We start from the raw sequence: 14,341 nt of genomic DNA, 5'->3' as shown, positions 1-14,341 counted from the left end.
CACATTTGTCCAAAGTAAGATATGCCGATTATTCTTTTGTCTGTATTCTGCCCATTATTACTTTGCAGTAGTAGGATATCAGTGTCATCATAATTTACAATAAAAGTGTAATTGGCTCAAATTATGGCTGCGTAGTGTGTTAGCACACCGTGATGCAAAAGGAAAACATTATAAATTACACATTATCTACTGCATATATTTTTCTTTTAATCATCTTCATGTAGATAAAACAGCTTCTTTTACTGCCCTTGTGTGAATTCTACTTACTGTATGAGTCATAACTTCATTGATAACACAGTTTAACTGAAACTCATACTGATGTTTTACATGTACTCTTGAGCATCCTCATATTTACACTGAACCGTGGCCGGCGTCTGAATGTTCACAAGCAGTATGTCGTTGCTCAGCTGTTTCAAACTCATTTTTGGCTCTGAGCGAAGAACAAAGAAAGACTTCGCCGTGAGTGTGCTGGGGCCCTTAGGATTCCGACCTACCCTAGTCTAGCCATTCTCCTTAAAAGCGTGACATAAAAAATATGGGACAGCCCCCTTGCTGGCCAAGTTTGATCTGTAATGTAAGGTCTCATTGAAGCTCATGTGAGGTTGGGGCAAGAGAGATAATTGAAGCAGCATGGGACACTTATCTGCCTCACTGGCTGTGACCTGGATAGCACAGGAGCCAAATGAGCTGTGAGGGGGGCCACCAAAGATAACCAGCGGGTCAACACGCTCAGTCACCAAATGAAGAGTTGCTGTAGTCATGTGTAGATTTAGAGATTTTTGAAAATATCCTGTGCCTGCCAACATGTCATCATTAGAGATTTTGTAATGAACTTGATTGCTCTACCCATCTTAGCTCTCATGTACTGAGATTATAAAATAACCAGGGTACAAAGACTAATGTCTTCATTATAAAAGAAACCAGTATCCATCAAAAACTAATCTGTAACCTAATAATGTTATTATTAATATACTAATTACACCACCTTAATATGCCACATACATTACATAAGCAAACTATAATGTACTGCCCACAGCAAATTAGAACTAAAACTTCTGCAAATAGTTAAATATTGATGCCGCGCTTACAGAAGAAGTTTGCTGGAGGTTAACTTTTACAGAGTCATAGCTCATGTCTTGAATTGAAATGTGAAAAATTAGGAGTCAAAAGTGCTGAAACCACGTTGTATTGTGTTCATCCACTGGTGTTATTTTTTCAATGCAGTTAAGACACAATATAACTCTTTTCTAAAGTTGTGAGGTGAGAGATCTTTTGTAGTGCCAAACTTCCAGTGCCCTTCCATGCTGTTTCCCACTGGAGGGCATTTTGAGGTCAAGTGGAGGTTGAACTCTAGTGTAGGTTACCTGCACCAGGTGAGGCACAACCTTTTGCCACAATCATTATGACATCTCCAGCTCAGACAACCACCATTCAAATCAAATTAAACTGTAACATTCTTAAATTCTGTTAAGAACACATACATACATGTGCAGCCCTGAGATGTAATAGTCAGCTCAATTCAAATGTGTAAAGATATGACCCAGATCTTCACAGCCAGCAGAATGACTGGAGGCATCTATAATCACAATGAGCAAATAAAAGCAACCCTCTCCTTATATAACTCGTAAACACTAATGCAAACATAACACTAGTATTTGCATTAGATATCAGCAGATCCAGTTGATCAGATCAGTGCATTACTCACCATATTGATGCTGCAGTGCGGTGATAGATCTCAACGCCGGCTGACACTCTGAGCTCCCCTAATCGGAAATCCAGCGGCACGGAGCACATAAGCCTGCCTTGCGGTGCTGTTATTGGAGATTACTGTGTTGACAGGTAAACTGAAGACCCTGTGCACGCCTAACTAAACATCCCCACTGACAGTCAAACGATTCACCCGCAGATCCACTCTGTGTTTTCAACTGCAATAGAGGTCACGCCAACGCTTTCCGTATTGAGCTGCCAGTGACAGCCTGTACAGTTTAATGACTGCAAGAATGTCCTAAGCATGCATAAGTATGCGAAAATACACTTTAAGATTAATTCAAATACAATTATATTCGTAAACATGCCTATTCTGACGTAAATTCGAAAATATATAATTCTACTCATGTAGTGTTTGAAACAGGCACTATTATAAGTGACTAAATGATCTTGTAGGACCCCTTCACCGGAAGCAGTGGTAGGAGCACACGTGACCTTTTCCTACCGGTGTTGTTAACCCTGTGCTAGATAACACACTTGTTATTTTTGTTTGTTATGACTGTATTGTTTTAAGTTGTGATAGTGGACTGGATGTGATGAATGATGTGTTAAAGGTGTTAACACTTTGTGGAATCTTTCATTTTCATAAATGCGAGGTTATTGCTTCAAAACCCAACATTAGGGTTTTCTGTATTGATTCAACATCATTATACGTCTTCCCCCTTGTTTTTCTTCAATAAGATGGCGATAAAAAAAAAAAAAAAAGAAAAGAAATGCCTTATTAGAAAAATAACTGTTCAAGAGTGCGTGATCTGGAGGTTTATATTTACACTTTATGTATTATTTTTTTGTTATTTTATATTTGTGACTATTTATGTGCTTTATTTTTTTATTCATGTATTGACTTTTTTATTTTATGTTGTATTAGGCTGGCTCCTTGCTGTAGGCTTTATCCCCTGTACTGTTTCTAAATTTAAAATTAAAGCACAAAATCCCTATGCAGGACTTTGATCGTGATCAGTGTATTTTATTTAGTTGTTTTGAAATACCAGAGTGAAACACCCATTGGTGATAAAACAATAATGTAATCACACATTTTAATAAACATATTATCACTGTAAATCAACTTTATTTGCCTGAGCCTAAATAGCCTGATGTCTATAATAGCCTATTTATGACAGTGACCTTGTCAGGTATATCTTTTAGAACTGAAAACTGATAATTATCTATTATAAAACTAAACTGCATGTTGTAATATCATTAAATATGGAAAAATACTGTTAAACCATTTATAAGTTTGGACATATTTGACTAAATTCATTCCATCTTTAAAACTTTTTTATTAAAGTCTTTTTTTATTATTATTATTTAATGCTTCAAATACGTTTCATTCATTAGTCTTGTAAACAATATAAATTGTAAACAGTATTTCTTTAAAAAAAAAAAAAAAAAAAAAACATTTTAGTTTTTGTAGTGGATTAGTTGGACTGGATATTGAAGGAAAAGAAGCAAACAACTGCTCAGCATACAGGGGAACTCCTTCATTACTGTTTTAAAACACATCCCAGTTTGATTCCTTGTGAAGCTGGTTCAGAGTGTGCAGAGCTGTAATTTATACAAAACTATGAAAACACTAAAATACAAAAGTGTGTTTTATAAACTTATTTTAGTACTAGGCTACATAATTCCAGTAACTGCATTTGTTTACGTTTCATGCAGTAGTTTTTATTAATTTGCTATTATTCACAAATGCGGAAATTGTGAATGATAAAGAGTGAGTAGGTGCATCCACACTTTTGACTGGCAGTGTACAAATCAACATGAATACAGCCTCTATTCCCTGTCCCTGTGTACAGTAAACAAGATCTCTCCCTCCCATATATAAAAGACCAAACACAAGCATTTATTGGGGGGGTGTCTTGTGGGGTGTTGCCAAGATGCCCCTTACTTACATAATTATTGTTATTTTTATTTATTTTTTTGGCAAAATTTGTCAAATGTTTCCATTTATATCACCTAATTGTATGTTGTATGATGTATAATCATCCTATACATTTTAATACGCATATGATGCCTATCTATGCATATATACTGTGTATTTTTAAGTAATGTATTTATTCTTGGTGGAAGATGTGCCTTCTTAATTCCAGTGCAGCCACTGCTCTCAGCACCAAAACACAACAGAAATATGCTTCTGTTTCTCTCATGAATCAGTATATACTGTAAATATTCTCCGATTTGAAAATATGATTTCCTTACTAACATATCTGGACTGTTCAGATATAATTGTTTAGAACTATCCCTAAAACTGAAGAGGGGGAATTCTGAGAATATACTGTATATACTTGATAATGGTAGAAATCGGATTCAATTAGAAATATTGTAATTGAAATACACAAATGAAGATAATAAAATGAACATTTCCCTTCTCTTTTTATTGTTTGTACAGTGTGGTGGAGAGTTGCCTTCATTATTATCCTGCATGCTTATTTTTGGATGAAATACCATATCTGGGTCATGAGAGATCACAGTCAATTTTCACAGGCATTTCGGCTCTTTATCCAAGTGTTCTCTTTGGTGTCTGTTCCCTTATCTCCAACTTCCTTGCTCTGCAATGTCCATACACACCGTGAAAATACCACAGCCCAGCTTTACATTCAGTCAGACATCCTTGTTACTAGATAGCACTCATTATTCATTATTATTATTATTATTATTTTAAAATGTACATATTTGGAAACATTGCATCCAGTTCCTATCTCTTATTAATTAAACATGATTTGAAATGTGTGCCAGTGTTTGCCAGCCGCTCTGCCCTTGAGAAACAGGGGGTGAAAGAAAGAGTTCTGCTACAGTAGCACAGCTGAATTATACAGTCCTATTTATGTATCAGTATAATCTAATTTAAATTATAATACAAACATATTATTAAAAAAAAAACAAACAAAAAAAAAAAAAAACAAATGCAAACACATCTGAATGATTTTTGTTTGCTTTTATGTTTGCTTGTATTTTTGCTTAAAAGACAAAGAGTTTTCTGTTGTCGCATAAACATAATTTAGGGACTTGTTCACTTAAAATGTTAAGAGTGTGTTCATTTTCCAGTCTTTAATAATAAGCAGTGGCTTTTTGACTTCATAATAAAAGATATAGATATTTTATTGTTTTTAGTTTAATTGTATTGTTATTTTGAAGTTACTGGAAATAAACCCAGTCTTATATACTTTCAGTTAAGCATTCAAATTCCATATTGTTTGAAGGAATGCAAGTGTGGCATTTATATATATATATTCAGTCCACTTAGAAGTATTATACTCTTCCTATCAAATGTCATATGAATTTTCTAGAGACAATGTTATTTAAAGGAATTACACTGCTGGTGCTTTTGTTGCATATATATGGATGACTTCTCTCAGTGTAAATGTCACCTCAATGCACTGTTGACGTTAGACCCTGGTTGCATGCCCCAAACATCTCTTACAAAGGAAACAATGGAAGGAATATGTGCCCTTTTTTATTATTTATTTATTTGTGAAACCACAGTGAATATTGTGGCTGAAACACATGAAATTCTAATAAATAAATAAACACTTTAATCTCTCATCAAAGGCTTACAAATGGTTATGTTGCATGAGTAAGTCAAAGTCATTCTGGAACTAACTCACAGGCAGTGTTGGGTAGTAATGGATTACATGTAATCTGGATTAGTTAATCAGATGACAAAAACCAACTACTTGTAATTAGATTAAATTACAATTTAAATTCTCTTAATTACATTACAGTTACTTTTTAATTGATTACATGGTTATATATTAATCAGGCAACTGCAGGAAATTATAATTTATTGATCCCTCAAATTCTTCTTCTTTTTGAAAACTGTACATTTTCTCCCCCCATTTTTAATTAGCCTACAGCTGATATGCGTTTGATAAATCATCCAGTGTTTTCGCAATGTTTGTGATGTTGATTCACAAATATAACTGGCTTGGCTGCGTTTCCCGATAATGATTGATCTTTGCTGTTAAGAGTGTTTTCTATGAGCGATTTTACGAATGTTCGTTATTTTTTACATGCATTTCCCAAAACTGCACTTAACATGAACGTGCGAGGATGCGCTTTACAGGTGAATCTCAATAAATTAGAATGTCGTGGAAAAGTTCATTTATTTCAGTAATTCAACTCAAATTGTGAAACTCGTGTATTAAATAAATTCAATGCACACAGACTGAAGTAGTTTAAGTCTTTGGTTCTTTTAATTGTGATGATTTTGGCTCACATTTAACAAAAACCCACCAATTCACTATCTCAAAAAATTAGAATACATCATAAGACCAATAAAAAAAACATTTTTAGTGAATTGTTGGCCTTCTGGAAAGTATGTTCATTTACTGTATATGTACTCAATACTTGGTAGGGGCTCCTTTTGCTTTAATTACTGCCTCAATTTGGCGTGGCATGGAGGTGATCAGTTTGTGGCACTGCTGAAGTGGTATGGAAGCCCAGGTTTCTTTGACAGTGGCCTTCAGCTCATCTGCATTTTTTGGTCTCTTGTTTCTCATTTTCCTCTTGACAATACCCCATAGATTCTCTATGGGGTTCAGGTCTGGCGAGTTTGCTGGCCAGTCAAGCACACCAACACCATGGTCATTTAACCAACTTTTGGTGCTTTTGGCAGTGTGGGCAGGTGCCAAATCCTGCTGGAAAATGAAATCAGCATCTTTAAAAAGCTGGTCAGCAGAAGGAAGCATGAAGTGCTCCAAAATTTCTTGGTAAACGGGTGCAGTGACTTTGGTTTTCAAAAAACACAATGGACCAACACCAGCAGATGACATTGCACCCCAAATCATCACAGACTGTGGAAACTTAACACTGGACTTCAAGCAACTTGGGCTATGAGCTTCTCCACCCTTCCTCCAGACTCTAGGACCTTGGTTTCCAAATGAAATACAAAACTTGCTCTCATCTGAAAAGAGGACTTTGGACCACTGGGCAACAGTCCAGTTCTTCTTCTCCTTAGCCCAGGTAAGACGCCTCTGACGTTGTCTGTGGTTCAGGAGTGGCTTAACAAGAGGAATACGACAACTGTAGCCAAATTCCTTGACATGTCTGTGTGTGGTGGCTCTTGATGCCTTGACCCCAGCCTCAGTCCATTCCTTGTGAAGTTCACCCAAATTCTTGAATCGATTTTGCTTGACAATCCTCATAAGGTTGCGGTTCTCTCGGTTGGTTGTGCATCTTTTTCTTCCACACTTTTTCCTTCCACTCAACTTTCTGTTAACATGCTTGGATACAGCACTCTGTGAACAGCCAGCTTCTTTGGCAATGAATGTTTGTGGCTTACCCTCCTTGTGAAGGGTGTCAATGATTGTCTTCTGGACAACTGTCAGATCAGCAGTCTTCCCCATGATTGTGTAGCCTAGTGAACCAAACTGAGAGACCATTTTGAAGGCTCAGGAAACCTTTGCAGTTGTTTTGAGTTGATTAGCTGATTGGCATGTCACCATATTCTAATTTTTTGAGATAGTGAATTGGTGGGTTTTTGTTAAGTGTGAGCCAAAATCATCACAATTAAAAGAACCAAAGACTTAAACTACTTCAGTCTGTGTGCATTGAATTTATTTAATACACGAGTTTCACAATTTGAGTTGAATTACTGAAATAAATGAACTTTTCCACGACATTCTAATTTATTGAGATGCACCTGTAAGTGCTACTTAAGAGAGACGCTGTCCATAAACGTGAAGTGCTGAAATGTGACCGTATTGTGCTGCCCGTCATTGCAACTTCATTATATTTGTTGCGTAACTTTAAAAACATTTGTAATTTAGTTCACTGGAAATATTTACAAATATTTTCTTAAATGTACAACTTAATTCACAACATAATTGCATTTGGTTTTGCAATTGTTTTGTGCAGAACGATATATTTCTTTTACACAAACACTGCTTCGTTTATCAGATGTGCATTTTAATCTTTCGTTTTCAAAATTTGCTCTGTGGGTCGATATGAAAGCTTCCAGGATCAGTGAAGACAGCGGATGCCTTGTGTATGGTCCTGCTAATGACAAGCATTCATTGAATATAACGAGGTTCACCGTGTTATTGCGGAGCACAAAATAAGGAGACGCATGGAAGCTGCGCTTTAGGGATATTCACCAATCAAAGGGAGATCTGCTCTTTACTTCCAAAAGTGATAACGGTAACAGCAATGCTACACAACATGTGCGGTACTACACAACATGTGGTGCGGGCGAGAGTGCCCTTTGGAGGAGACGAGGATGAGGAGCCAATATACCATACGGATGATTTTCATGCACGGCAGCAAGTTATTGACTTTTTCCTTCTCTCTCTGATTGTAATTTTTACAGTTCTCTGCAACAATCATCGCACCACTTTGTTGTTACCAACTAGTCCACAAATAACTTTTATTTGTTCACTTATTAATTTATCTGTTCATCCGATATTGACTAACCATTTTATGCATTCATTATTAGTATTATTGTTGCTGTTATTATTATTATTATTATTAGCCTTTTCGGTTAAAAAAATAAAACATATGTATACTGATATTAAATGAGCATAAAGTGTAGCTATAGGTGTTTAAATTGTATTAGGTGTAATTTCACATTTGTCCAGGTGTCTGCATAAGTTTGTGTCCTTACAATGTTCTTAGCGCTGTACGATTACTTCAGAGCACTCCTTAATCTACAAGCATTTTCAAGTACTACTTAAATTATGATGCTTTTGGGAAATGGGCCGCAAAACTAAGATGAATCGTAAGATGGATTCTACGATCTACTTAGGCTTACGATGCTTTTGGGAAACGAGGCCCTGATCTGTTACAACACATGGATGCATTTGTAATGCCACACTTGCCAGAGTAAGAATACTTTAGGTGGCATTTTTATTTCACTCAGTAACTGACAAATAGAGTAAAACAAATGTAATCATTTCAATTCTCATCTTTTGACCTAGTATGTAAGTTTTCCTAAATACATTTACACAACATTATATAAATGCATGTGACATCAAATAAACAAGATTGAGGTCAGAAGTAATCCAGTAGTAATCTTAAAGCAATCAGATTAGAGATTATGTTACTGACTACAATTTTAGTCATGTAATTTGTAATCAGTACCAAATTACAATTCAGAAGTAATCTACCCAGCACTGCTCACAGGCATGGTGCAACACGATTCAATGGCTATAGAGTAGCGCTGTGTCTTTCTTTACCATTAGTGTCCTCTGAGTGAGGCCTTTTGAACAGATGCCAGCAGCTCTGAAAGAGGGGTGGACTGTCTCTGAGAGGGCTGCTTTGTGGGTCCATCGGGTCAGACAGATCCCCTGCTGTGAACTCCCACACCTTACAATCCTACTCTCTCCCTACTGGTCCCACTCTGTTGTCACAGAGAAGTGCCTACCTAATGGCCAGAGCCCCTTAAGCCCAGTGCTGCTCGGCTGAAATGGAGATAAACCTTCTTTTTTTCTTCTTTTTTAAAGCATTTCCTTTGAAATAAGCCACACAGAATGTCAAGCAAAGTGGATGTTGAAAAGTTCTCATACAATTTTAAATGACCCTCAAAGGCCACTCTTAAAAATCAAGTCCAGCTGTCACACAAAGACATCCTGACCAAATGGCCCAATGTGGTTATATATATTAAGTCTACGCTGAAGGCATTACTTTGAAAAAAATGTGCCTTAGCTTTATGGCAAGTGCATTCCAGAAATGTGTTAATTAAAAGAGAGGGGAGGACGGGCTCTCCAGGAAAAAAGAGAGAGAGAGAGAGACAGAGAGAGAGAGAGAGAGAGAGAGAGAGAGAGAGAGAGAGAGAGAGAGAGAGAGAGAGAGAGTCCCCCTAATTATAAAGAAATAATTTTACCATCACAGAAACTCAGCACAGTTCGGCAAGGCAGAGACTCAGGAGGACAAATAATTTGGTACCATTGTAAGTTCCACAAATTTACTGACACTGTAATAGTTGGCAAATACCATATCTGGTTTAAACTCTGAAAGGAACTACTCCTGTCACAAAAAGACACATTCCTGTGTGCCATATACATCCCAACATCGGAGTCCAATATCAGAAAACCATACAGATGGGCTGAAAACAGCACAGAAGTGTACCAGAAAGCAATAAGCAACCAAACAATACATCTGCTCTTAGATAACTTTCTGGATACCACTTATGCTCACACCAAAGAAGATGTTAATTTGGCTGTGAAAGATCTAAATTATTTATTTGAAAAATCAGCAAAACTGTCAAAATTTAAAACAAAAACTGGACACAGTTTGATCAAGATTGTCAGGAAATTCGTAAAAACACAGAGATCCAAATAACACAAAGATTCACCTTCTTTACTGTGAAACATTAAAACAATACAAACATTTTTGTATTGAACCAAAAAAGCACAATACACCAAAAAAAAAAAATAAAAAAAATAAATAAATAAATAAATAAAAATAAAAAAAAAACTGACAATAATCAAGAAGTCAGTCAATACAAACCAATTTTGGGACAATTGGATTAACATGAAAAAACTGACCATGAAGAATTGGCAATCCAAAACAGAGAAATATGGGAAACCCATTTCCAAACATTATTTAATAAAGTAGAAACTGGCACAAATTGTAAGCTAAATCAAATAAATAAACAACTGGAAATACTAGAATTGGCAATCAAAGATAACCAAAACCCAGATCTTCCTATTACCAAAAAGGAACTTAAAGACAAAATTAAAACTCTAAATCCCAAAAAAGCATCTGGATCTGATGGGATATTGAATGAAATGTTAAAATATACCAGCACTAAATTCCAATCAGCCATTCTAAAATTATTCAATGTGATTCTGAGTGTAGGTTACTTCCCTAGGACTGGTAACAACCATCTTTAAAAATGGAGATAGATTTGACCCTAATAATTGCAGAGGCATTTGTGTGAGTAACATTTTTGTACACTTTATTGACTTTAAAAAAGCATTTGATTAAATCTGGCACAATGGATTATTTTACAAACTTACTGAAGTGGCATAGGAGGTAAAACCTATGACCTCGTTAAATCAATGTACACTGAAAGTAAATGTGGTGTAAAAATTAGCACAAAAAGATTTATTTTCCAGGAGCGTGGAGTGAGACAGGTTTGCTGTTTAAGTCCAACATTGTTTAACATTTACATCAATGAACTGGCTACCAGTCTTGAGCAATCTACAGCCCCTGGTCTCACTCTATACGACTCAGAAATCAAATGTCTGCTATACGCAGATGACCTGGTTCTGTTGTCTCCCACTGAATAGGGTCTACAGCAGAACCTGGACCTGCTAGAGCAATACTGTCAGACCTGGGCCCTGACAGTAAACCTCAATCAAACTAAAATCATGACCTTCCAGAAAAGATCCAGATCCCAGGGAACGCAAGGAATATTTACATTAGGAAATAACCAAATAACACACTCATCACACTACAATTATCTAGGATTAAAAATCACTTCCAGTGTAAACTTCAACCCTGCAGTGAATGAACTGAGAGATAAAGCTCGCAGGACCTGCTATGCCATAAAACGACAATTTCCTATAGAGATACCTGTTAGAATTTGGTACAACTTTTTAGAATCAGTGATTGAGCCGATTGCCCTCTATGGCAGTAAGGTGTGGGGTCCACTGACAAATCCAAATCAAGAATTCACCAAATGGGAAAGAACATTCAATTGAAACCCTGCATACAGAATTCTGTAAAAATATTTTACAAGTACACCGGCACACAACAAATAATGCATGCAGGGCAGAATTAGACAAATATCCATTAATTATAAAAATACAAAAACGGGCGATCAAATTCTGGAAATATCTAAAGCACAGTGTCCCCTACTCATACCATTATAAAGCCCTGCAATACCAAGAGTTGAGCAAAGAAACCAATCCCCTCTCTCAGCTGATCCGGAGCTTTAATCCCGACGCTTCACCAACATCTACTAACCCTCATCACACTAAAGATCTGGACCAGAACAATACTGCTAAATAATTAGATACAGCCAAATTACAGCACAAACACTACAACAGAGTAAAATGCAAAGCTATCTTGCCCTAAAAAGAGAATACACAACATACTCCAACATACTTTACTTTGTCTCTTCCTAATTTTTTTAATAATAGTTTGTTTTTCCTTTAGTGTGACTTTAAACTTGTGTAAATTTGTATTATTTAACATTATCCTTTTTAGTTTCTTTTTCTTATATTATGTTCATTGTCTTTGTTTTGCACTGTTTTATTTGTATGCAGCTCAGCTGTAAGCTTTGGCAATACGAATGTACAAAATTTGTCATGCCAATAAAGCACCTTAAACCTGAAACTGAAAAGAGATTGATAGTGAGAGCGAGAGAGACAGACAGAGAGAGAGAGAGAGAGAGAGAGAGAGAGAGAGAGAATTATCTTCATCAGTAATTCATCAGTAATTACCCCAGGCTTTTATACGGAGTCAGTCAGCAGCCTTATTATTTTGCATTGGATTGTTGATGGACATAAAGGAAATCACGGACACACGCACTCTTGATTTGGCACATCAGAAAAGTAAGTTCACGGGATGAAAGCAGTAGAGACGCACTTTATTAATTGCATGTAAGAACGGACCGGATTTTTTTTTTCTTTCTATGGAACAGACATATTCTCTTCGCAAAATAAGCATTGGTGATTATTTTATGGCACCATTTTTTAATGGCACTGGAGGATAATGTGCACTGACATTCATGGTAAATAATAACTGATTAACATTTTTTATTTAGGTTTTATTCAGGTTATTCCATGTCTTTAAAAGCCAGTATGGGTCAACGAACGCATCTGTCTGTACGGCCTAAGGGGCCGTTCACCCCGAACGTTTCCTTGCAGTTTAAATACTTTGTAACTTGACACGGCGTCTAAAAAAACGCGATGGTCAAAGACGTCCTTCTAGCGGATGTTTACATCGGGAAACAATTAAAAAACAGCGCTGAAGGACACTACGCGTTCTGTGTGAACGGCCCTTAACGCTTTCTGACTGAACACGTTTACAGTTTGAAATGAATAAATAAACGCAATTAACTATTTGTGTACAGATTTTAGGTGATGTTATGTCACCAGTTTTAATAATAAAGGCCTACTGTAGCCCACAGCTTGCATGGTTAGTGAAGTTATCAATTATTCAACTATCGTAAACATGGCTATCTGAGGTAACGCTTTCAAGCTTACATGGAGCTGTTGAAGTTTATAGATTAACTAAAAACACATGTTGTGGCGATAACGAGCTTGACCTTTGGGTTAAGGGTGTTTGGCCAGCATTTGACCTTGACCTCTATGCACACTATCTGCTACCCTCCTCTTGTTAAAGTCATATTGATTCGAAGTCCCCAGAGATCATTCACTGACCACTCATTTAACTCCATTCATTGTCATTTATTTGGCAGAAAATTGTGGTGAACCTCTGTAGCCTTTTTCAAATGCTTTGCACACATGTGTCTATTTATTCAGATGCCTGTTTTGCTGCAATGTGTGTCCCTGTTATTGAAAATAAATAGAAAATAGAAAAATTTTACCTTTTGTCATTTACATCATTAACCTATTTTCCATGATGCGCCACTTTACAGTATATTTATACAGTACACACACACACACACACACACATACACACACACACATTAATAATAATACAATAATAATATTCATAATAATAGTAAGCTAATACATTGTTTAATGCACTTTAAAAATACTATTTCTCAGAATTTACATGATAAGAACATTCATAATAAAAATATTTTATTTATACACTGCCTTTCTGCAGTTTAGCATTAATGAGTTGCTGTAATGCAAATTGGGTTATGGCCATTCCATTAAATAAACAGTTACCTTTTTGAAGACCATATTATTCTTTTTCCTTGATAGTATGATTTCTAATGTCTGGTGTCTTGTACAATACTTTATTATACTATTATTACTGAATAAGCACAAGACATTATGTATTATAGTTTATGAAAATAATTTTCCCTATTTTGTGCTTTATAATTCCCATGTTTTACAGGACATGTGCATTCACATCATACAACACTTTATCATACTATATACTATAATATTACTATTATTATTGAATTAACAAGCACACCACACAATATATGTTAGTTCATGAAAATAATTACCCTTATTGAGCTTAACATGTTTTACTGTATATGAGCATAATGACATTCCTCAGTACATTCACATCCTGCAGTACATACACACACATGCACATTCACTCATGAACAAACATGCTTTAACCAGCTTAGCCGTCCTCTCAAATACTCTACTGTAAAAAGAAGCCTTGAAGCACTGACCACGCAACGCGCCGGCAACCCCTGGAACAACAGCCCGCTGGAGAAGTTCTCAAGGAATGGTTTTTGGGTGAATCTCAATGTGTGTTCTTTTGTGTTCTTACGTTCTCGTGGACTCGTTCTACGTCATCATCCACTGCCGAATTTAGATTCCAATCCTCAAGAACGTAAGTACAGAGAATGCAGGAAATTACCCGGATGTGTCCCTGAAATCAAGGATGCAACGGATGATGACTTGTGGGCAAGAACTCGGTACTACAGTGCCAGACGAAGGACATTTATCGTTTTGTTTTTTTCTCAAGAGTTTCC

At 36.2% G+C, this 14,341-nt stretch overlaps 1 protein-coding gene across 3 annotated transcripts in view; it reads right to left on the bottom strand.

Moving 5' to 3' along the window:
• The window catches only part of LOC127432834 (transmembrane protein 161B), a 39,994-nt gene extending 25,871 nt beyond the window's left edge, over positions 1 to 14,123 (bottom strand). The window contains exon 1 of one of the 3 annotated variants that reach the window (XM_051684294.1): positions 14,036 to 14,123. Coding sequence is in view for 2 of the 3 variants with exons in the window: in XM_051684286.1 (XP_051540246.1) it covers positions 1,706 to 1,794 (89 nt within the window). In the remaining variant the exon portion in view is untranslated. Of the gene's footprint in view, positions 1 to 1,705; positions 1,936 to 14,035 lie in introns of those variants that run through there. The other 2 variants (XM_051684286.1, XM_051684276.1) reach the window with 2 other exon arrangements.
• Between the last annotated feature and the right edge of the window lie 218 nt (positions 14,124 to 14,341).

Source organism: Myxocyprinus asiaticus, chromosome 4, assembly GCF_019703515.2.
Source record: "Myxocyprinus asiaticus isolate MX2 ecotype Aquarium Trade chromosome 4, UBuf_Myxa_2, whole genome shotgun sequence".
NCBI classification, from domain to species: domain Eukaryota; kingdom Metazoa; phylum Chordata; class Actinopteri; order Cypriniformes; family Catostomidae; genus Myxocyprinus; species Myxocyprinus asiaticus.
This window is presented reverse-complemented; position numbering and strand designations above follow the sequence as displayed.